Source organism: Corylus avellana, chromosome ca6, assembly GCF_901000735.1.
Source record: "Corylus avellana chromosome ca6, CavTom2PMs-1.0".
Classification (NCBI taxonomy): domain Eukaryota; kingdom Viridiplantae; phylum Streptophyta; class Magnoliopsida; order Fagales; family Betulaceae; genus Corylus; species Corylus avellana.
In genome coordinates this window covers 23,424,888-23,449,289 of record NC_081546.1, presented here as the reverse complement: position 1 = coordinate 23,449,289, position 24,402 = coordinate 23,424,888, and the positions used below count along the sequence as shown (strand labels likewise).

The window sequence follows — 24,402 nt, the reverse complement described above, 5'->3', positions numbered from 1 at the left end:
TGGAAATGTTGACACATTTTACCTCTCAATCTCATTCATATTTTGATAATTTTGAAATAAAAATTTTAGTTTTGTCCCTACTTAGACTTTATGCTTTATGAGGTATCGATGAGGGCCAAGTGACTTACTAGTTACCAAACGTCCAAGCCAACCCCTCGAGTAGGTCCGACTTAATAGATTTTGAGGCCTAAGACAACAAATTTAGGTAGGGCCTTTTTTATATTTAAATATTTAATTAAATAATTTTAATTTAAAAACATTCTTTTTGCCCTTAATTTTTTTTTTTTTTTTTCCAAATGATTTGCAAAATTCATCTCTGTTATGAGATATTTAATTTCAACATATTACAGATATCATATTTTGTGTTGAAATATACATAATTCTTTTTTAGTGGAATGTAATTTGAGCAATTTCTTTATACTAAAAATTATTTTAATAAATGAACTTAGTTAATATGCTTACTTGTTTTAAGTTTAGGTGCAATCATGAGTTTAGTAATTTCTTTTGGAGTACAATTACAATCACTTTCCATTTTTTTTTTCTTATCCTTTATTAAAGCCTTTAATATCTTGGAACTCAATTTTTTGCATTGACAATGTATTGATGTATTATTATTACAATTTTGAATTTCTTTTTTTTTTAAAAAAAAAATAAAATTATAGTTTAGGGTTTTAACGGGTCGTGTCTACCCGATTAGACCCAGTTATTTTAAACGGGTAAAACGGGTCGTATCGGGTTACTCGACTATTTTCGTGTCAGACCCGATTACCTGTTTAGCTAAACGGGTCGTGTCTGTGTATAGGCTAATCGTGTAACAGATATCCGCGGGTCGTAATTGAGTCGTGTCAGGTACCTATTTTGCTACCCCTATATTTTAGTGGTTTTGGATTCCTTTCCTCAATGGCATATTCAACATGTGAAGAGGGAGGCGAACACAGCATCCCAGGTTTGGGTGGCAATTAAACAATTCATAGATACTATTTGGCTGGAGGCTATCCATCCATGTATCACTGATTGTTTTGGCAGAATTTTCTGCCTTGTTGATCGTTTGATTAATGAAAGTTATGATGTTTATTAAAAAAAAAAAAAAAAGAAGAGTATATTTTAATTAACTAGATAATATGTTAGTTTATAAACTAATTAGTTAGTATGTTAACTAATACAGACACATAAATATTAAGTAATTTATATAATATATAAATTACTTAATTACTAACATACATACTTAAATTTACATAACTAATTTTTAGTAATATATTAATATATTTATACAAGATATATGAGCATGTTGACGAGTCGGGCAAACTAGCCAATCAAGCTTTAAACGAGTTGAGCTCGTGACTCGTGAGCCTCCATCTAGTTTTATTAAGTGAGTTTATATAGTAATGAGCGGGTTTGTACAATATCGAGCTCGAGTTTGGGTCGAGCTAAACCAAGCGGATATCGAGCGGATTGTTGAACGAATTGGTTTATTTATAACCCTACACATACTTCATCTATCTAAATATGTTGTGCAAAAATATTCATGAAATTGTGTAGTCATGTGTACAACTATAGTCAGGACAATTTTTTTCTTAGGTATATTGTGTATAAGATTAATATTTTGGACATTAATTTTTTTTTTTTTCATCTTTAATAATTTGTTTACCCTAATTGGAGGCAATTATTAGAGATTATTAAGCATAATTAGAGCCTTAATTTAGGGGTCGCCTCCACTAACTGCCTAAGCAGTTAATAGTTAATAACACTAATAACCGCTAACCCCTTTTTAAAAGAAAAAAATTTAAAAAAATTTACATAAATTAAAAGAAAAAAACCAAAAACATAGTTAACAGACGATTAATAACGGCCCACATTTTCAGTGTAAGCAAAATGTTTTCCGCTGCCGGGATTTGAACCCGGATTCATGAAATTGAATTGCCGTAGTGCTACAGCGGAACTTATGTTAAGCTTTGCCATGTTTATTTGTATAACCTTTTCATTTTCACAAAACTACATCAACGGATAGGATGGATAAGGGCAAAATCATCTCAACCGACTGATTTACCATCTAATAACACATTAATGAATAACATGAATATATCAATAAAAACCCAAGATTCTTCTAGAAACAACCAAACCACAAGCCTCTTTTTGGTATTTCACACACAAAAAAAAATAAAAAAATAAAAAAATTATATCATTAATTCAAATTCCTAGCATTTACTCATAAAACCCTAGCTAGTAGCTAGCTCCTTTGTAGCCGCCCCCCTCTTATCTTTTCCCTTCATTTTCTTTCATATCTCTCTCCCCATACCAATCTACACGACCTCAAGGATCTGAGGTTGAAGTTTTCTCACACGTAAGTAATTAATTTTCTTCATCTCTTTAAATATTTTGTGCAATTCGTTAAAATTGTTTAGTTATGCATACGATGTAATCTTACAGAACGGTGAAGAAGATGAATATGGTATTATCCTTGTACCAATGTTGTATGCTTTATCCGGTTGTTACACTTCAGTTTTGTACAAAGAAGACCGACAACCTCTGTGTTTCTACACCATTGGTTTTTGGACAAAAGATGCCTTGTATTACTGGATCATCATTATTATCATCGTTATTGTCGACATGGCTTTCAGAAGCGGCATGTGTTTTTGAGTTGATGGCGATTAGGGGTGGGCAGATTAACCGATTACCGACTTTAACCGAACCGATATTAACCGTAACCGATAGTTATCGGTCGGTAATCGGTTAAAAATTTTATACCGATAAGCTTATCGGTCGGTAATCGGTCGGTTAAAATTTTTTTATCGGTTAACCGATATGACCGATATGACCGATAAGTTATTTTAATTTTTAAATTTTTAAAATTTTATATTTATTATTAAAAGTTAAAACCAAAACGACGTCGAATTTCCTTCCAATGAAGAATTTCAATTTTGCCATTTTGAATTAGATAAAGCTTGATTTTTTGGTTGACATATTTTGTTCATTGGAACAAAATGGGCTTCCAAAAGCTAGAACATTAGAACCGATTTTGTATTTCTGCTCATGGAGCAATCTCAGATGATGCTCCCAGTAAGAGAAAGAGTTTATTATATTAATATAAACTAAAAAAAAAAAAAGCCTAATAAAAAGCCCACAAAACTCAATCTAGCAATTCTCAAATTAATTTTTGGCCCAATGAGCAATCAATAAAAAAGCCCACAAAAGCCCAAACCGGTTTAACCGACCGATTAACCGACCGGTTAACCGATTACCGATTTGACCGATAATTTTCGGTTAAGATTTCTTATCGGTCGGTAATCGGTTAAGATTTGGTTAACCGATAACTTATCGGTTAACCGACCGATAAGTCCATTAACCGGTCTTAACCGACCGATACCCAGCCCTAATGGCGATTCCAAAAAAAGGTACTTCTATATCCAAAAAACGAATTCGTAAAAATAGTTGGAAAATGGAAGGGTATTGAGTAGCATTGAAAGCTTTTTCGTTAGCGAAATCTATTTCTACTGGGAATTCAAAAAGTTTTTTGCACAACAAGAAATAAATAAATAATTGAACATTGGAATAGTTTGAGTTCTATCTCTAACTCTAAATAATTAAAGTTTCTCTACAGGGAATTAAAAAAGTCTATGTATATATATATTGCTTAGTAGAGTAGTAGTGTCGTGTATTGTAGAACTAAATTGTTGTATTGCTCCTGACCAGGAATGGAGTTTGTCGTGTATTGTCTTATTTGAGTAAGTCTTATTTGAGTAAGGGTATGTACGGGATTGCTAGTTTGTAAGAATAATTTGCGTTTTTATAGAAGATATCATAAAATGTAAGGCATTTGATATTGTATTTTATAAAGCATGTAATTTAAAATATGAACAAAAATTTGCGATTTTTGTAAGCATGTTAAGAGGGTACTTACTTGAAAATGCATGAATTTAAACAAAAGTCATGATTTTGCATAACAAATATTTGATAAAAAATACTTTTTAACATATTTTACTAAACATCTTTTGAGATTTTAAAAAGTAGCGATTTAAAAAATGCAAATTTTAAATTCATACTTATTGAAACTGTAATTCCAAACGGACCCTAAATCATTATATCCGATTGAGACCATCAACATTCTAGGGCTATTCCTAAGCATTCCTTTGGTTTTGTTTTGTTCTTTTAATTTTTTTAAATTTAGGAAACTAAATTGTTATTTATAGGAAACTGATACTTTTTCTTTATACCAGTAAAATATTATTTCTTTACTAAATATAAATTTCCTACTTATATTCACGTTTTTAATAAAATTTCAACACAGAAAAGGAGAAAAAAAATATTTTGTTTTAAAATAATAGATAGTAAAGGTTAGAGAACTTTTGAAGTTTCATAAATCAAGAAAACAAATTATTTTTGCCCTATCATATATTAAATCATAAAGTTGTTTAATTCTTTAAATTTTAAAAAAGAGTCCCTATTATTAGGTCCATTTTGATAACACATATTTTGTAGTCTTTAATTACTATGTGAAACATCATCCATTTAAGAAAAATGCAAAAAATAAAAGTGAGAACAATCACACCAAATCAAAGGAAAAAAAAAGCCGTAGCTAACAAAACCCAAGCCAAACCGATTGACCCACGCCGTGGGTCTCGTTGGACCCATGAGTCTGGCATGCGGTGAACGCCTCAAACTATGTCGGCAGTGCCCGACTCAGAACCCGTTTCTAATGCCTCAAAACTTATTTCTGGATTCAAAACTAAAACCTAAACATAAAAAGTTAACCCATTAGGAGATTTATTATCCTAAAATTTAGTTTACTTTGATCAAACTTATTTTTATTCATTTTTTATATTCTTACTTATTTATCATTATTAATTGGAGGCTATAAAAAGTTTTTTCATTTTAAAAATGATATATATAAAGAAAGGTTGAAGTCGTTGAGGTAAATAATGGCGTGGAGTAAATTAATGGCGTGCAGGTAAATAATAAATTAATGTCAGCAGTGTTTCAGAATCCAGCCCGGTTAAAAAACAAAGAAAAGGAAAATGTTAAAGAGAAGATATTTTTTCTTTTTTCTTTTTTTTTTTTTTTTGCAAGTAAAGAGAATATATTTATTCAAAGAAAGGGACAGGAGATTATTTTAGGAAGGCATTGGTAAATAGTTATAGGAAAAACCTTCCTAAAATGGAAAGAGTTATCCAGTTATCCGGTGAGGCTAACTGGCCTTGTTCATTTTTCAAAAAGCGGTGGGCATTTTCGTCAAATTGAAAACGAAGTCTAGGACAATTGCGTGCAAAGAATCGCTACGAGCGATCTCCTCAGAAACGAACGCTGACTGAAAGATGCACGACTTTTGACAAAATTTTTACGCTTCCGAGGCTACCCTCATCATCATTTCCAATACCCAGGGGCTTCATTGATCTGGGGCGCAACGCAGAGTAAAAGCTTATTTTGGAACCATAAATCAATTTACATGATTAAATCATGGCCGCTCATTATGTCAAGGATACGCGTTACACCGGATTTTCACCGGCCAGTGGTACGCTTTTGGCTATTTTTTTTTTCTTATATTAATTAAATATTTTCTTCATCGTTTTCATAATTATCATAATCTTCTTGTTTTTAGAACGTCGAGAGTCGAGACCAAATTTCTTTAGAGATTATAAAAATACGAAAATACATTAAACTTTCATTTCATATTTAACAGAACAAAAACAACAAAAAAACAAAAACAAGAAACAAAGAAAAACGAAAGGGATAACAAGGAAGCGCCATCCTGCCTGCTCACTTCTGCTGATCAGCGGATTTCGGGAGCTGCTCGGCGGAGAAGATGCAGGTTTGAGTGGGGTAGTATACCGACTGCATCTTAGGCGAGTTGACTAGAAACTGTAGCAGCTGGTTCCGGCTCAGATTTTTCATAATCAACAAGGCCTCGGAGTCTACGGCGCCGGCGTCAGCTTCAGAGGTCTGGCCGGAAGACAAGGCAGGGGAGGTGTGGGCAGGCATTTCCTGGAGCACCTTGAGCTGGGCCTGAAGGTATTTGGCATACTTCTCGGCCTCAACGAGCATGTCCACCGTGTCCATCTTGTGGTCCCACGGCATTAGCTCTTCTAGCTTCTGAAACCTATCCATCAGCTTCTCTTCGTACTCGGTGGCGCCGCCGGGAGCAACCGGTAACTGTCGTCCAGGCATGTCTGCGACTGAGAAACTCTAAGCAATTAGCAAAGTCTAAAAACAAGTAAATCATATTTCTCAGAGATCATATATATATATATATAGGGGAGGGACCAGGGAATAATATTTTTTTAAAAAAAAGGTAGAAAATGAGATAGCCACGTGTCGTTTTTCCTGAGCCCCAATTCCCATCATAGCTAGCTAGCCTAGACTGTAGTAACAGTGCTTCTGCTCCCTACTCTGGTGCAGCATTGAATGTTGACCGCCAGATCAGTAATGGGTCACTTTGAGCATAACTAATCTGCAGCGTTCAAAAGTTTTTAAAAACTAATCTGATGGCTGGGAGAGATGCACAGAATGTGAAGAGAGAATAAATTAAACATATTCCTCGATGAAACCAAAAAATGTATTGATAATTGATAGCCGTGCGATTAAGATCCTAGGGTTGAAAAGATTGCTCAGGTTTGTCATGATCATGAATATCGACTTGTCTATTTTGAACATTTATAAGTTTTCACTCATAAATGAGAGCAACAAGATAGAGAAGAGCTGGTTTTTAATTAAATAGGTGCAAAATTGTTAAAATAAAAAAGAAATGAATTTAAAATGGAGAGGATATTATTACTAAATACAGTCTTTTTTATTTGCCGGTGTGTGGAAAAATGTAAAGCATTATATTTAATAATAAACAAATATTTATTCAGATAAAAATAACAATAAAAGATTTGTTGTACAAAATAGGAATGCTTGTGAGTTGTTCAAAGGTAGGGTTAGGTATAGGTTAAATTGTTGTTGGTAAACCTATTTTTGCACCAATAAAGTCGGTTAAATCGGATAATTAACCAACTTTTTACTAATGTATATTTTAATTTTGATAATTCCGATTAATTCGGTTAAGTCGGTTAACTTTATGGGCCAAATTGGTTGTTTTTGGGCCAAGCCTATTTTTATGGGTCAAATCTCCCAATTGGATTGTTTTTGGGCCTAAATGATTTTTTTTAAAGCTAAACAAGTGTTTATTGGACATAATTATAAGCATCCTTAACATATTCATTATCTTAGATTATTACAATATGCCACTAATATAGATAAAATCAAATGAGAACCGATTAATATTGATAGGACGCTACCTATTATACTTTGACCGTTACGTTTTCGGTTTGGTTATCGACACTGGCATAAATTTTTATTTCCACAACCGACAACTCAGTAGGCGATTGATGACGATTCAGTTACAGTCAATAAACGATCAGTAAACAGTAATCGAATATTTTGCACACCTTAATTCATGGTGCTGCTGAAGCATTAAGGCGCTTCTACAAATAAAGTTAAGAAATTAGAATTAAAAAAATATCTAATTAGTTATAGTAAAAATGTATTTTTAACTTATAAAAAAAAAATAAAAAGATAAAAAAAAAAACCATCATGTTCCAAAGTAATGATAAAGATGAACATATATTTTGTCAGAAAGTTGTTTAATTCTTTAAATTTTTTTGAAAAAAATATAAAGGAGTGTTATTAATAGAAAAGTTGGAAGTCATGAGTAAATAATGTGGCGTGGAGGGTAAGTTAATGGCGTGTACTGATCGCTTTAGTTTCACGTCTTCCATGACAGGACAGCTAGCGCCTAGCTAGACTAGAGTAACAATGCTTCGGCTCCATAGGGCATAGAGTAGGGTAGTGCAAGTTTGAATGTTGACCGCCAGATTACAAGACTATAAAACTACAACTAATCTGACGGCAGGGAGAGATGTACAGAACAGAATGCATATATTAGGCTATATAGTACAAAAGATAGACTAGCAAATAAATTAAACATATTCCTCGCTGCAACCAAATGTATTGATAGCCGTCTGATTAAGATCATTGTGCTGAAATGTTAAAATATATATAAAAGATCCTAGGGCTGAAAATATTGGTCAGTTTTGTCATGAATACCTATTTTGAACATTTAAGTTTTCATTGACAGGTAGTTAAGCAAAATAGACCATTTTGTCTTCTTAAATTAAATTAAATTGTACTAACCGTATTTTTTCTATTTTCTTTGAAATAGAAAAGATTCCACTCCTGAAATATAAGGGTAATTAAATTTAGAGTTGACAAAAAAGGTTTACATTGTGGGTTCGTATCAATTTGGTTAAATTTTCAATCCGTTTATGCCAATCTAAATACGACATGTTTACTAAACGAGTGAATCGTTTATAACACGAACTCGTTTAAGCTAAACTCTAACCCTAAAACTATATGTGGTGTTCGTGTTGGGTTTGTGATTTGCACGTTAAATTGTCAACCCTAAATTAAATTAAACTTTAAATTTACTTAAAAAACTAAAAATAAATTGTATAAATGTGTCAATATGCGAACCAGTTTATGTCAAACCTTAACACGACACATTTATTAAATATGATCTAAACCCGTTTAACGTAAACCCTAACTTTAAAATTACGTGTTGTGTTCGTGAGTTGCGAGTTAAATTGTCAACTCTAATTAAATGGAGAGTGCCTCGTTCCTTATTAAAATAGGTGTAAAATTGTTTTTAAAAAAAATGAAAAGATTTATTGTACGAAATAGGGATGCTTGGAAAACGGAAATCGTTTATTACACTGTTATTTATTTTTCTAAATTGTCTTCTGGTAAATTACGTCAAAATTATTGACAATGTTGTTTTTGTCGATATGCTTTTTCGAATCTGATATCTATCATTGGGCAAAACAGGACATTCGGAGGATTTCTACCGAGGGTTAAGAAAATTTTTGGGGGTTGAGGGGGCATTTGACCCATCTCGACCCCCTCCCTCCGCCCTTGATTGAAAAATGTAAATTTGTCATGATCATCCATATTGTTAGCAAATAGTATTCCGTGCGTGTAGAAAGACTAATACTTTTGTATATGGACCGAATCAAGTTTAATGAGCCAACTTCATTTATACATAAGGTGAGAATAAAGAACTTTCTTATGTGTTCACAAAAAATTAGCTCATCTCATTATGGGCCTAAAACTAAGCGAATGACTATTCTAGCCCACAATAAATAAATAAAATAAATATAACACATAACAAATACAATAAATAAATACAAAGACAAATACCAATGACTATTTACTCCTACGGGTTTGAAGAATTTCCGTTCGAGATAATGAACATATTATTGTACCCATAATCGTATTTTCTTTTTAGGTCCCTTTCGCTTTTTTGCCTTACCAATCTCTTTCTTTCTCTCCTCTTAAGAAACAAGTATAAAAGTTGTTAAAGTTTATCTTGAAAAACCAAGTCTAAACAACAAGTTTCCGATAGAATTGTTGCATATATTGCAAAGGCACCCAAGTCCATGTAAAGTTATTGGAGAAATTATTTTATTATTTTTTTTATGAATGATATATATATATATATATATATATATATATATTTTGGACATGTCCGCACAAGAGGGTGGAGGAGGATTCGAACTAGTGACATCCACTTTATTAAGTGTGGTCCAATCCGATTGAGCTACATGTCCGCACAAGAGGGTGGAGGGGGATTCAAACTAGTGACATCCACTTTATTAAGTGTGGTCCAAGCTGATTGAGCTACTTCTTGAGGACAAATGATATTAAATTTTATTGTTTGCTGTGATGGTGATGCTGTCAAAATATTTTTCCACCAAGAATGATGTTTAAATTGAGAAGTGGAAAAAAAAAAATCAAGTATTTCGAAATTAAAAACCAATTTAATTCACTTAAATGAACCTCAAATAGAGTAAACAAAGATCAATAGTCTCTATAAGAATATAATAGCTTACTTGAAGTCAATTGTCTTCCAATAATTCCTTATAACTTCTCCAACACTCTCATCCTTATAAATTCTTTATAAATTTACAAATAACACTAATTTTATCATATAAACAAAAAATTCGACTGTATCAGCCGTTCAAATTCTCTATAGTAGATGGATATCCCTTTTGGTAATTTTATGGGGTTTGAGATTCAGTAGAGAATTTGAAAATTTTAAAAAGAGAGTCGACTCGAGTGTAATTCATATAAAACGGGAGAGGCACTATAGGCGTGAGAAGATGTGGCTAAAACCTCTCATTTCCCAAAACCTCCCATTCCGGTATAGAATAGATTGCAGAAAAATAGAAAAGAAGATAACTTTTGGTAAGTAATTAGAAAGGTAATAAAATTTTGGGAAATGAAATTCAGAAGAAATCAGATCCAATGAGGCTGCAAGCACATGTTAAGTTATGGAATGAGGTAAATAGAAAAGAAGAAAAGAAAACAAGCCTATGAGCTTTCAAAAAGTAATCACCAAAATTTTCTTAGGAGATTATAATTAAACATACGATAATCGATTAAATTTTTAGAAGGAAGAAATGGAAGCGAGAAGGGGCGGATGGCTTCCGGCACATGAACCTCCATTTACGGCCATAATGCTGAAACGACGATGATTGGTATGATGTTGGCTTCAAAGTCGGTGAGCTTGTTAACGAAGGATACGTAGGTTTGTTTACTGTGAAAATCACGTGAACGGTTTCTTTATCTGTCTTTAGTCTGGGATCCGGCTTGCATCCACTATGCGGTACCGTTTTCCATAGTTAAAAACTAAGTTTAAAAAGTTAATAATAAAAAAATATTAAAACTTAAAAATTATAAAACAAATAATAATTAAAAAGATAAAAATATTAAAAAATATCAAACCCTAGTCATCTTCCACTTTGGCCATGCTTCCTGCACAGCTGCGCTTCTTGCAACCCATCCATAGCAGGAGCACGCAGAGCAGTAGCGCCACAGAGGATGGATGGTGCCTCTCAGCTTGTTGTCCTACAAATGAAGCACGTACAGTGGCCTATGCCAGACAAGAGAGACTGGAATCTGGCCAGAGATCTGGTACCCAGAGAGGTTGACGACTTTGAGGAGGTGGAGGCGGGAAAGTCGCTGGGATTTGAGATTGAGAAGGCCGGAGAGGTCGGGGTGGCCGGTCACCCCTTTGGGCTCGAGGTCCCCGGCCATCCCCTTATCCTTCTTCTTGCACATCCGCCGCAAGTCCGCAACGAATCGTTCCGAGACCTCCCCGCCTTCCTGTTCGGCGAATCCATGGGCACCGCCATGCTCATGTGCTTCCAATTGGAGCCCAACACGTGGATGGGGCTAATCTTCTCAACCCCGCTCTTCGTCATGCCAGAGAACATCAAGCCCAGTAAGGTCCAGCTGTTGGACGGTTGGCCAAGGGCTCGGTCAAATGATCATTTTGATTTTTTTTTTCTTTTTTTAAATTTAATAGTTTTTGTTTTTTAATTATTAATTATTTAATATTTAATAAATTTTATATTAATTCTTAAAAATATTTTTCATTTCACGTGGGGTGATGTTAAACATTACGCCGGGCGTGATGCACTCTCAGTTGATGTGATATTTTAAAATAATAAAATATAATATTTTATTATTACAATTATTTTTTTTTAAAAAAAAAACAGCGGGCATACATGACTGTTATGCACGCAGAAGTGTTCTGTATCATCACCCACGTGAATCTGAGAAAGAATTTTTACTATTTCACCATTTTATATATAATGAGTGGACCAAAATGGGCTCTTGACGGCGGATTTGTTGGGGGCAAAAGAAATATTTACAAAATAAAAACTTTTCCGCCGCCGGGATTTGAACCGGGAACTCTAGAATGAGATTCGCCACAGTGCTGCAGCGGATTATATATATATATATATTAAATGTATATATTAAATGAACCTTGATTCTTGATATCAGAATTGCCATAGTGCTACAGCCTACGTTCTAAGCCTAGAGCATTTATATTGGACTCAACAAAATGGTTAAAGATTTGTTGAGCTGTTATAATAGTGCTCATCAAATTTATTGAGATGCTATAGTGCTCCTTAAATTTTTGAGCTGCTACAGTAAATAAAACAAATGTAATTTTTAACTAAATATTTGTTGAGCCAGATGTTAATGTTTTTAACCTAAAAACTGTTGATTCTAAACTATTTACCCAATTCCGACCTTGGAATTAACAATTCCCCAATCTTCAACTTACAAAAATGGTACAAATAAATGCTATTTGTTACAATCTCAAACCACCGAGACCAAATGTACATTTTTTGCCCCCAATTATTTCTAGCTGTAAAACCATTCAAGATAAGAAAGTAATGGCATTTGACATATCAAGTTTGTTACCAACTCAATGAACTCATTACTCTCATTGAGCTGTTATTCCTAGACATATTCTTTGACTTATAGACCAAGAAATTCATTTAAGAAGAAAAAAAGAAAAAGAAAAAAAAGAAGGTGATGGAAATTAATAAGCATTTGTTTGTGCTAATCATTTAGTTGTTGCATTAAAGATTCTTCATTCACAATCAAATTTTAATATTTCTCAGTGAGTTACACCAACCAGCTGCAAAAAGCATTTCAATTCAGCATGCCTTGGAGTTAAGCACATGCAACTAATTATCTAATCAATGAAATCTATTCCTCAACCCTACATTTTTTTTTTTTTTTTGTTCTGTTATATTTTTGTAAAGAGAACCCTCAATGAAACCCACAAAGTGTCTTAAAAACTTCTATCTTGGTTTGGTTGGCCAAGGGAGGAAAAACTGAAAGCTCAAAAGTATTATTGGGCTCCAAAAGAAGGATTATATATATAAAGGTTAAGAACCCTTGAATTCTGATGTATATTTAATCATGTTCTAAAGATAAATAACCAAAAATATGTTGCAAAAAAACCGAAAACAGCATGAGCCATTTTGGCCATTGAACAAAATGGGGGAAACAAAATTGAAGTTTCCCTGTTTATTATATATACTACCTAGCCCACAGAGAAGTTGGACGAAAAGTAGAGAGAATCAGTGGAGGTTTTGTATTTTATGATGAATTAGAAACTAGATTGGAATTAAAAAAGTAATCTAGTGTGTGGAATATTTTGTAAGCTGGAAACCTAGAGCCTTCGACAATGACCACAAACCTAGCAAAGATTTTACAATGTACTACACCCCTTTATATATATATATAGAGAGAGAGAGAGAGAGTATTTCTCCAAATTATAAAATTTGTGATTCTAACATGCATTTATTAAAATATATGTAAGAACCACATGCTCTGTTCAAAATGCATGTAAAATTCACATTATCTAATGATAGATGTTAGTTTAATAGACGGGATAAGAGAAAATTTTTCCAACCCAATTCGGTGGACACTTTGTCTATATATATATATATATATATATATGAGTAATGCTAAAAACTATATTTTTAATCTACTATTATCCTCCCTTGCTTACGTGACAATGTCAATAAGGCATTTGATTTTTGTTTTTTTCATTAATAATGGTTAATTGGTACTGTCACAACAACAAAGTATAATAATAGTTGGATAAAAATATGATTTTAAACATTATATAACTGATGTCTTAGTTCCAACTAACTTTTAGATTTTTGTTTTATTGTCTTAACAAAGAACGATCAATGATTGACTATGGCTGTTACATTAACCATTATAAAATAGTTGTGAGTATATATATATATATAACATTACTCCTTAATCTTATTTTTTACTCTTTCTTTAGTTAGGATAGTTTATTAGGGTAGGGTAGGTGGCCCTCTGGTTGGAATAAAATCGAAGGAATCGCTTGTTACCATATCCAATCATGAGTTAGGTGGTGTCCTTAGTGAGAGCTCTGCCACATTTTCCAAACTCTCCATCCATGCCTCACCATGTGCTCACCCTAATAAACAACTTGGATATTCTAAAAAATAACCAACATACCTATTAAAAAAATAATAAAAAAAAAAGACAAATTGGAAGTAGAGCACAACATGCAATGGAAGTCAAGTAATAAAACAAGTAACAGGTTGTGAATTTTTTATTTTATTTTTTTTATCTCTAAGTAACAAAGCGGAACGTAGTACAGTAAACGGTATTTTGGAGTTTTCAAAAATATGTTCGCATAATTAGGATTTTCTTTTAAGTATATTATGTTGTAACTGTAAATCATTAATAGTGAAATATAGTCGCACTCACCTGTAGACTTAGTGCACATTGCTGAACCACGTAAATCTGTCTCTTGATTTTCTTTTGCTCTTTTTCATTTCGTTTCTGTTTTATTCCTCATTGTTGTGTACGGTAACAACAAAATAGAGCGTAAAGTGAAGTGAACGTAGTATAATACGTGGTATTTTGGAGTTTTCAAAAATATATTTGAACAATTATGGTTTTCTGATAAGTATATATATTATGTTGTAACCGTAAATCATTGATAGTGAAATATAGTCGCACTCTCATATGAACATAGGGCATATGTTACCGAACCACGTAAATCTGTCTCTTAATTTTCTTTTGCTCTTTTTCTTTTCATTTCTATATTATTCCTTATTGTTGTACACGGTAACAACAAAATCCACGCGCCTACCTGCCTATAGGTGTAGTCGTCTGATCTCCTTAAATAATAACAGATAATCAGCAATGGCCCATCTCTCTCCCCCTCCTCTCAACCGCTTCCCTCTTTGGATCCATAAATTCATTGATATTCACATTTCCTTCACCTCTCTCTCTCTCTCTCTCACAAAAACACATGGGGAATGTGACATCTTGTGCTCCTTCCATAATCTCAAGTGGGGTGGTGAAAGTCTTATTCAGCAATGGAAGACTGGAAATCTACACGAGACCAGTAAAAGCAGCGGAACTCATGCTAGAGAACCCCGGCAAATTTGTGTGCGAATCCAGCAGCCTGAAAATAGGCCACCGGATTCACGGCCTTGTCGCCGACGAAGAGCTCGAGCGGCGGCAGTTCTACTTCCTCCTTCCCATGGAGATGCTCTACTCAGTGCTAACACTGGAGGAAATCAGCTCTCTTTCTTACAAGGCTTCCAAGGCTCTGAAGCATGCAAGTTTCAACAACTTGGGGAAGATCTTCCCCGTGCTCGGAGACTTTTGCATGTTTCCTCATTCTGAAGCCAAGACATCATCGGATAACAATGCTCCGGCGAGTGAGCAGGAACCACTACAGAGGTATTTAAGACAGCGATCATGGAAGCCTGCTTTAGAGACCATTGTTGAAACATCATAGCTAGCTGTATTTTATTTCTTTTTCCTTTTTTTTTTTTTTTCAAGCTTTTTTTTTTTGGGTGTTATTTTTTGAGATTATAATGACTAATAAAGTAATTAAAGAGGTTAATTAAAGTGAAAGCTGGCGGCCCATGCCCATCAGTCATATGCCAAAGAATTGATTTCATGATTTTTTGCTTCTCATGTGGACGAAAAGTTTGGTTTGGGTTTAGTTTCGGTTAGAATTTGACCCGTTTAAAATTCGAATTCATATGTAGTGCTAATGAAAAGTATAATACAATTCATAAAATAAATTAAAAAAGGAGATCCATGATTTATTTCTTCAACTATTTTTAGGTCCTTGGCCTGCTGGAATTACATAAAAGTTTAGATAGTGATATTCAGTTGTAAATATTCTATATTTTATTAATAAATAATCAATTATCTTGAAAAGTTAAATTTATATAATAATAATAAAATAAAAAAATCTTTGAACCATCAATTTAACAAAGACGGAACCTTTTGAAATGTCTCTCTTTTCTTTTTCTTTTCCTTTATTATTATTATTATTATTATTATTATTTTTTATATATATATGGAACTTCCATTGAATGAAATTTCATGAGCATAAAGCTATTACAATATAAAGTATATAACTCTGAAAAATCATAGCAAAAAACTATGAAGTTTACAAAGTTATAAAAATGACTTCAAGGTTCTGCTAACCCATATACAATTACATTCAAGGAATTGATCTGCTTCATGCAGACTAGATCTAGGACATATGTAATCCAAATACCAAAAAAAAAAAAAATTGGAAACTAAAAATCCAGCCGTGAGAGTTAAGCCCCCACATTGATCTACTTCATCCTCAACCTGAAGGTTATGACAACAAATCCATCATCAACCCGAATGTTAGGACAAAAAAAAAAAAAAAAAAGAACAAAAACCCCACAAGCAGCAGCGGAGGAACACTGCATCGTAGATATCCTTTTGAAAGACACACCTTGGCTGAAAAAGATGATCAGATCTAAGGTTGAAGAGACTAGATCTAGATCTAAATCTACAAACTAGATCTAATTTAACCCGCCAAAAATAGAAACTAGTGTGACCTAAATGAAGACACCGAGATAACATTATTTTGAAATGTCTCTTAGATCAAGTAGAAATGCAATATCCTAAAAGTTTATCCTACAATACTCATATGATAGTTTTATAAATATTTCTTATTCTTTTCGGGATAACATTATATAAGTAAATAAACATGGGAAGAAACGACATGAAATCCGCCGTAGCACTGTGGCAATTTCGGTTGGCGGAAAATTTTATGTTTTGTAAATGTTTGATTTTCTTATCGGACCAGTTCATTCGTAAAACAAGCCCACAAGTGGGCCTTAAAGATGTCCATCTTATTGCCCCAATCTCCTCCCTCAAAACAATATCTTCTCACAACTCACAAGAGAACGAGAGCCCATTGAATTATCTCTTTCCAATTATGCTGTGCCATTATTGTCATTTCACAAATGAATAATATAACGATCAAATTCTAAATATCCTATAATACATATTTATTATTCTTGTAAAGCGTGTCTTATTATAATATCATGACTAAGGGATCATCCCCCCATTTAAAAATAACTATGTTCTTACTCGTACAAATTAATGTTTTTCTAAAAAATGAAAGTTAATAGAAAAAATATTTCAATTAACCCATAACAAAACGACGTCGTTTTGCAGTTTCTGTCCAAACTGAAGGTTTTGACTAACGGAGTGGCCAAAATGCAATAGTTTGGTAGTTTGGGAGGTTACTTTATCACTTTTGGAACATTAGGGGGCTAAATCGAAAACAGCTGGTAGTTTGGGGGGCTTTTTTATATTTTTCCTAAAAATAATTATGTTCTTAGTAGTACACATGTTTTGCTAAAAATCTCAAGTTGATAGAAAAAATAGTTCAAAACCTTGAAATCCTCGTAAAAAGATTTTAATTAACCCAGACATCACTTCAGTGAAAAAGTTCCAAAAGTCACAAATCTTAAAAAATACTTATTTAATTAAAATAACTTTAATAATAAATCAAATTTGGAGAATATATAATGACTAAGCCTTAATCATCGTTTTGATTATACATCAAAATAAAAAATGTTTCTAAAGTAGAAGAAAATTTATGGTTTGCAAATGTATTAGAAAACTTGTGCTAGTGATGATGGAGCTGCTTATTTTGATTCTCCTAATAGTGGAAGCTAATGACCTTGCCCATACCTCTTTCTATCCTTCTTCATCTCCCATCCATCTTCTTTATTTATATGAGCTCGATAAAGTTCAAAATATTGTCCTTGCACCTACATCTTTTTCTCCCTCTCCATTGCTCATCCTCTATCCTCACTCTTTTGAACTTGATGAAGTTCAAGAAACAATACACAAATGCATTGCAAATAAAATTAAAGTTTTTGAAGAAAGACTACAACTTGGCACCACTGCATTAAAATTTTGTATATGGATTCGTCATCTTGATTGCTTTCTTGAACATCACCCAAAATATTCTATAAAGGCTAGAGGTTGTGTACATGATTGCCTTAACCACTCAAGTGATATAGGGTATTGTGTTAAAAAATGTTATGCAAACCATTTCAATGACTCAGATGTCCTTTAGAGTATTTAATGATTTATTAAATACTCTATATACTCTTTACCCTCTCTCTCTCTCTCTCTCTCTCTCTATTTGTTAGTCACCAAATGGATAGAGGCATGCCATAAGATGCCACAAGAACATGTTGTGGCATGTTTCTTTAAATGCATATCAATATTCTTATATACTGCAAAAGAAGACTTTTCAACTTGTATATGTTTTTAAGACATCAATAGAAGGTTTATTATGGATTATTTAATTTCATTCACTGCAAAATGTTGAACATGATTTCTTCATCAATCTAAAGGCATACTAAAAGTTGACATATATTCATATTTTTTAAAAAACTTATGGAGCATTTGATAAATAACTTCAATACCGTCAAACAAAACTTTCTCAATTCTCATTATGATAATCATTGATTATCACTCTTTTTTTTAGTTAACCAAAAAAGGTCATTATTATTTTTATTGATCTACTTTTCTATGATAAATATGTATAGATTGCCTAGTAAATTTAACAAACAAAGTAATTTTGTCGCATGTTAGTGAATTCCAATGACAAAAAGCATGAATATTGTGAATCACCTTGTATAAAGTTTTCAAAACTGAAATTTCAAAATAGTAACTATGGTAATAGAAGTCATTTCTTTGGTACTCCACTTCTTCTTCTTTTTTTTTTTTTTGTTCCTTTTATACTTTAAGTATAAACAAATAACTACAATATCATGATCTTTGTTTTCAAGAAAACCCTTGGTTTTACCTGACCTTTTTGTAAATGAAGTGTTATAAAATTCATTTTATTTCTACGTCTTCCAACACCATAGTCAATAAAAGATTATTTCAATTAATTGCTTTTAGTTTTTCGCTAGTTTGTCTTTGTCAAGATCTTCCTTGCTCCTCACCAACCTCAATTATAGTTCTTGGGGTATAACAATTTATCTCTTGGTTGTATACTCTAATTATAATTTAGCTTCTTGGTTTTTGATAATTGACACTAGACTTCCTTGCTATTCCATATTTAAAAAAAATAAATTAATTAATTAAAAAAAAATAATTTTCTTGTTAGAGTAAATGCCATGAAGAATATGCGAGTCACATATCTTGTTATGCAAATCATATCATACAACATCCTTAACAATTTTGGGATTAGTATAGAGAATATTTCTCTTAAAGATATGCTACTAGATAATGAAACATTAGAAAATTAGAGATGGACCAGATGGTTGAAGTGGAAGATGAGATGATGATTACTTGAAGGCTTTGATTATTCAATAGCCATGCCTATGGGTATCACAAGCGTAATAAGCTTCTTTCTTCTTTTTTTTTTTTCTTCTTTTTTTTTTTTTTTTTTTTTTTTGTCATTGGTGCATTAAGAATAATTTTTATTTAATTAATCCTTCTAACTACTTAACTCGAAACATGTTTTTTTATGTGCTTTACTAGTCACTTTATTTATTAAGTTGCTTTCCACCCATAAAGCTTGTTATGGTTACGGATTCCTATGGAAGCTTCTTAGGAATGTGCGAGACAAAGACTTGCTAGATAGCAGTTCTCAACTGTCCACTTTTTCAAATAATATTCTTTTGCATTTTGAAATAATGATAATTAGGGACGTTATACTAAGGTTTTTGACAACATTGTCTTTTTGATTTTTTTGAGTTGGACCATTTTGGATCGACAATTATTTAATTTGGGAGTTTAATTTTATATTGGATCTATTTATCTTGTTTTATGTTTGGAGATTTTAGAGCTACTGGTGATTATTGAGATCTATAACTATTAAATAATTAAGCTCTAAAACTATTAAATAATTTGTAACACTTCCAAAATTGAACTAATTAATTTGATCAATCTTGGAAGGGTTACTGGCAATTCCAAGAATAATTAACTAGAAACTCGCCAATGGTATCACCCATTAACCAAAATAGAGTAAAAATATGTGGAAAGTAAAAATACATGATTCGAAATTTCTATAATTGTAACTATCCATAAGTATCATCAATTATAGACCTAGAGTCTCTAGCAATATTCTAAATTCTAACCATACTTGATAATTTGAGATATTAGCTTGACGTCTTCATCCTAACGAAATTTCTTACTCTATAACCGGGAGACTTGCTAAACCACAAATAACTGCGTAAGTTCATGACTTAATAAGCAAATATTATAATCGAGTATACAATGAGCCTATAAGTGTCGATTTGTATTTTACAATAGTAAATGTGGGTTTTCACAAATATAACATGCATTGCCTTCGTGCCATTAGTTTATTTAAATGAAGTACGAGGCATAATTTCGGTATCAACCATCGATATTTTGATGCTGAGAAATCATGTTACATAAGTATATAGTCAGTTATAGTTATCTTTGATATGGTCTATCCAAGCCCTTAACCCCTTCTTGATAAGGTTGACATTGTCCCAAGGAACCTCTAAAACAATATTGGTGCCCCGAATATCATATGCATATCGTCCAGTCACTAGCAAGCCGACCGAGTTTGACCTTGGCATGCCTAATGATGTCCATTTATAGTAACCACTACTCAAACATGGTTGTGTCGATCACAAAAAAACTTTTGGATCCAAGGTCTAACATATTGTGACCATAAGGTTAAGCCCATATATAGTAAGCTCATTCCCATTATACCGCATGTACCGGTGTACCATGTCATACAATGCAAATATTGTTCATTTATTTAAACATTTATTTATCTTTATAAAAGCAATCGGATCATAACATATTATTGAAAAGAGTTTTTTTTTTTGATGAATAAGCAACTTCATTAAAAGCTCAAAACCAAAAAACACCAAATCACCAATTACAAGCAAGCAGCTAGCATAGCCTTAAACCACTTAGCTAACCAAGCTAAAGACTAGAACACAACCTGCAGAACACCAGCTGCATAAAAAACAAAACCAACAAAAACAGACTCCCCAAAACCAAAGACGACTCTCATATAGAGCATCACAGAAACAAAACAACCCCATAGCAACAAATCTTCAGGCAGATTCCACAAAGACATTAAAACAATATTCTCACGAGACTTAGGAAATTTTCCCTTCCCCCCTAATCTAGCCCTCACTTCCCACATAATTTTTTTAAGAAGCTTCTCTTCAGTATTAGGCTAACTACAATGCTTTATCTCATTCCTTTTGCACCAAAGATTATATATAACAAAACCCAACACCAAGCAGCACAGAGTACCTTTGAGAGTTTTATTCCTCCAATTCCTGATCCCTAACTGCACAAGCTCATCCTAGATTACAGGAGGGTTATCCATATTGCATCGAAACATAAAGAACTTCCAAATTCGATAGTTAAAATTGCATTCAAAGAATAAATACTTTCTACTTTCAGCTTGATTATGACAGAAAAGCATTTGACATCACCTTGATATCCCCATTTAAGCAAACGAGCCCTTGTAAGGATCCTATCCAGCATAGCAAGCCATAAGATAAAAGCTTGCTTAGGAATGGCTAGAGGAAACCATACCAATTTCCACCAAGCAGTCTCCACTTTCTTCTTTCTAAGAATTTGCCAAGTTTTTGAGCTAATGTAGCAACCCTTCCTAGAAGTAGTCCATATAGGCTTATCATGGAGGCCTAACATTACTTCAGGAAGTCTAGATCTGATTTCAACCAAAGCCTTAGATTTGGCAGGTCTCCAACAAAACCAGTCTCCATTAAGGATAACAGAAGAAAGTTTAGCCTCCACACTGCTCTGAGCATCATAAACCACCCTCTGTCCAAAAACATCCAAAAGAATACCAGAAGGGTGCCATGAATCCAGCCACATATGAATATTCTTCCCATCACCAACTTCAAACTTTAAAAACCTCTTCGCAATATCTCTCAACTTTAAGATCTTCTTCCAATTCCAAGAGCAAGTTTGGGGAATGCCAACACTCTAGAAACTCTTTCTTTTCAGCAAATTTACCTTCACCCAAGCCACCCAAATAGAACTAGACCTAGCAAAAAGACTCCAGACATGCCTAAGCATAGAAGTCTGGTTCCAAACTTCCAAGCTTTTCAACCCAAAACCTCCCTCCCTTTTAGGAAAATACAAATCCTTCTAAGAAACCTTAGCCTTAGCAAACCCTTCAACTTTCCCATTCCAAAGAAATCTATTGAATTTCTGCTCAATAGCTTAATGATTGCCTTAGGGAGAATAAAAATTCCAATCCAGTATGCTTGCAAACTATAAAGAATAGAGGACAATAATTGGAGTCTACCTACATAGGAACGATTCCTTGATAGCTAAGATTCAATGCGCCCTGTAATTCTATCCAACAAAGCCCCACAATCTACTGAAGATAGTCTAGTATAGATGAGAGGAACCCCCAAGTACCTTATTGGAAGCTGCCATACATTCATATGCTATTCACCCAACAGAAGATTCTTCAATCTATTTGAGCAACCAGAACAAAAGCAAGAACTCTTGGAAGGATTGGCTTTCAAACCAAAAAGTTCTTCAAACTCAAGCAAAACAGCTTTAATGAGATTTATGGAATTCAAACTAGTTGTAGAAAAGATTAAGAGATCATCTGCAAAGTACAAGTGAGTAACTTCAAACACTTGGGGTGAAACTGAAAACCTGAACCATCTTTAGTATGATTAGCCATAATTCTAGTAAACACCACCATAGCTAGCACAAAAAGATAAGGAGATAAGGGATCTCGCTGCCTCAGCCCCTTCTTCCCCTCAAAATAGCCAACCAGAGTTCCATTCAGACAAATAGGAAACCTAGGAGATGTAATACACTCCTTTATCCACCTTAAGAACTTCTCAGGAAAACCAAAACAATGGAGAGTATGTAACATGAAATCCCAATTAACAGAATCATAGGCCTTCATGAGGTCAATCTTCAATGTACACCTAGGATCCCCTTTGTCTTTGTGATAATCTCGAACAATTTCCTGAGCCAATAGGACATTTTCTAAAATACTTCGTGAAGGGATAAAAGCTGATTGATTCCAGCTAACCAAGTCACTCAAAAAAGGAAGTATCCTATTTGAGATGATCTTAGTAATACATTTATACACCACATTGCAGTAAGCTATAGGTCGAAAATCCCCCATAGTAGAAGGATTCACCTTCTTAGGCACCAAAGTAAGGATAGTAATATTAACTTCTTTGAGCAGCATACTAGAGGCCAAAAAACCCTTTATAGCAGCCACCTCCCCTTCTCCAACTACAAGCCAAGAAGCCTTAAAAAACTCAGTTGTATAACCATCAAGACCAGGGCTTTATTGGCAGGCATATGGAACAAAGTATCTCTTATCTCCTTAGTAGTAATCTCCCTCACCAACATAGCTACTTTATTGGAAGAAATAGTAAAAGGAATGAGATACCTAATCCTATCTACTTTCTCTTTAGTATACTATATCTGGTTGGACCCTAACAGCTTTTCATAAAACTTCACAGTCACCTGCTTGATCTGTTCAACATCCTCCACTCTAGCTCCATGCTCATCACACAGATGGGTGATAGTGTTCTTAGCAGTTTGAACTCTAAGGGATCGATGAAAGAAGCCAGTATTTTGATCACCTAGCTACAACCATTGATTCCTTGATTTTTGTTTTAAGAAAGCTTCATCGGCTGTTGTGATAGACACAGAAGCATGAAGACACTCCCTCTCCTTAAGCAAACAGTCAACCCTACCAAAAGAAGCAATAACATCCATCTAAGCTAGATCAAGATTCTCTAGCCTCCATAACTCTCTTTTGCAAATTCCCAAAGCAAGGCTGGTTCTGTCTTTTTAAAACAACTTTCATTGATTTAAGCTTAGCATACAGCTGGTACATAGGAAACCCATCCACCTGGATATCCCATCCCTCCTTAACCCAACTCAGAAAGTCCTTATGCTCCATCTAGTAGTTAAAAAACTTAAAAAGGCTTAGATTCAAAACTCTGCAACCTACATGCTGAGATAATAGTAGGAGAGTGATCAAAGATGCCCCTGGAAGGAATTCCACAATAGTCTTACCAAAATAGCTCATTCAGACCTCATTAGCCAATACTCTATCAAGCTTTCTTGCTAAAAACCGAGGCTCCTCACTCTTATTGGTTCAAGTATAAAAGCAGCCACTGAAATTGAGATCCAATACCTTCAAATCATTTAAACATTGCCCAAACTCAACTTCATATGAATTCAACTTGTCAGACCCCCGCTTCTCTGCTAAAGATCTGACAACATTAAAATCTCCACATATCATCCAAGGATTACTATCTACTCTACTCTTCATAGAAGATAGATTAATCCACAACATCTTCCTTTCCACACTCTTGTTATCCCCATAGATAAAAGAATGATACCAGCAAAAATTGTTCTTGAGGGATTTAATGACACAATTAATACTCTGAGCACTCTTATCAAGCACTGTCACATCAAAATCTAACTTCTTCCAACAAATCCAAATCCTCCCCAAAAAATGCTAATCATAGTTGTATTCATAGCCCCAATTAGGAACAATGCAAGATCTGACTTTATCAGCTTTATGCACCTTAACCCTAGTTTCAATAAGGCAAATTAACCCAATTTTATGAATCTTAATCATACTCCTCACCTCTTGTTGTTTGGAGTGCTAATCTCTTGCTAGCTAAA

At 33.5% G+C, this 24,402-nt stretch overlaps 2 protein-coding genes across 2 annotated transcripts; one reads left to right on the top strand and one right to left on the bottom strand.

Annotated features, from left to right (window-relative positions):
* Positions 1-5,751: 5,751 nt before the first annotated feature.
* LOC132185404 (transcription factor bHLH117-like) lies at positions 5,752-6,159 on the bottom strand. Its single transcript, XM_059599182.1, has one exon. The coding sequence runs from the start codon at positions 6,157-6,159 to the stop codon at positions 5,752-5,754; it is 408 nt and encodes a 135-aa protein (XP_059455165.1).
* Positions 6,160-14,698: 8,539 nt separating this feature from the next.
* On the top strand, positions 14,699-15,193 carry LOC132185403 (uncharacterized). Its single transcript, XM_059599181.1, has one exon. It carries the CDS (start codon positions 14,699-14,701, stop codon positions 15,191-15,193), a length of 495 nt encoding a protein of 164 aa, XP_059455164.1.
* Positions 15,194-24,402: the final 9,209 nt, after the last annotated feature.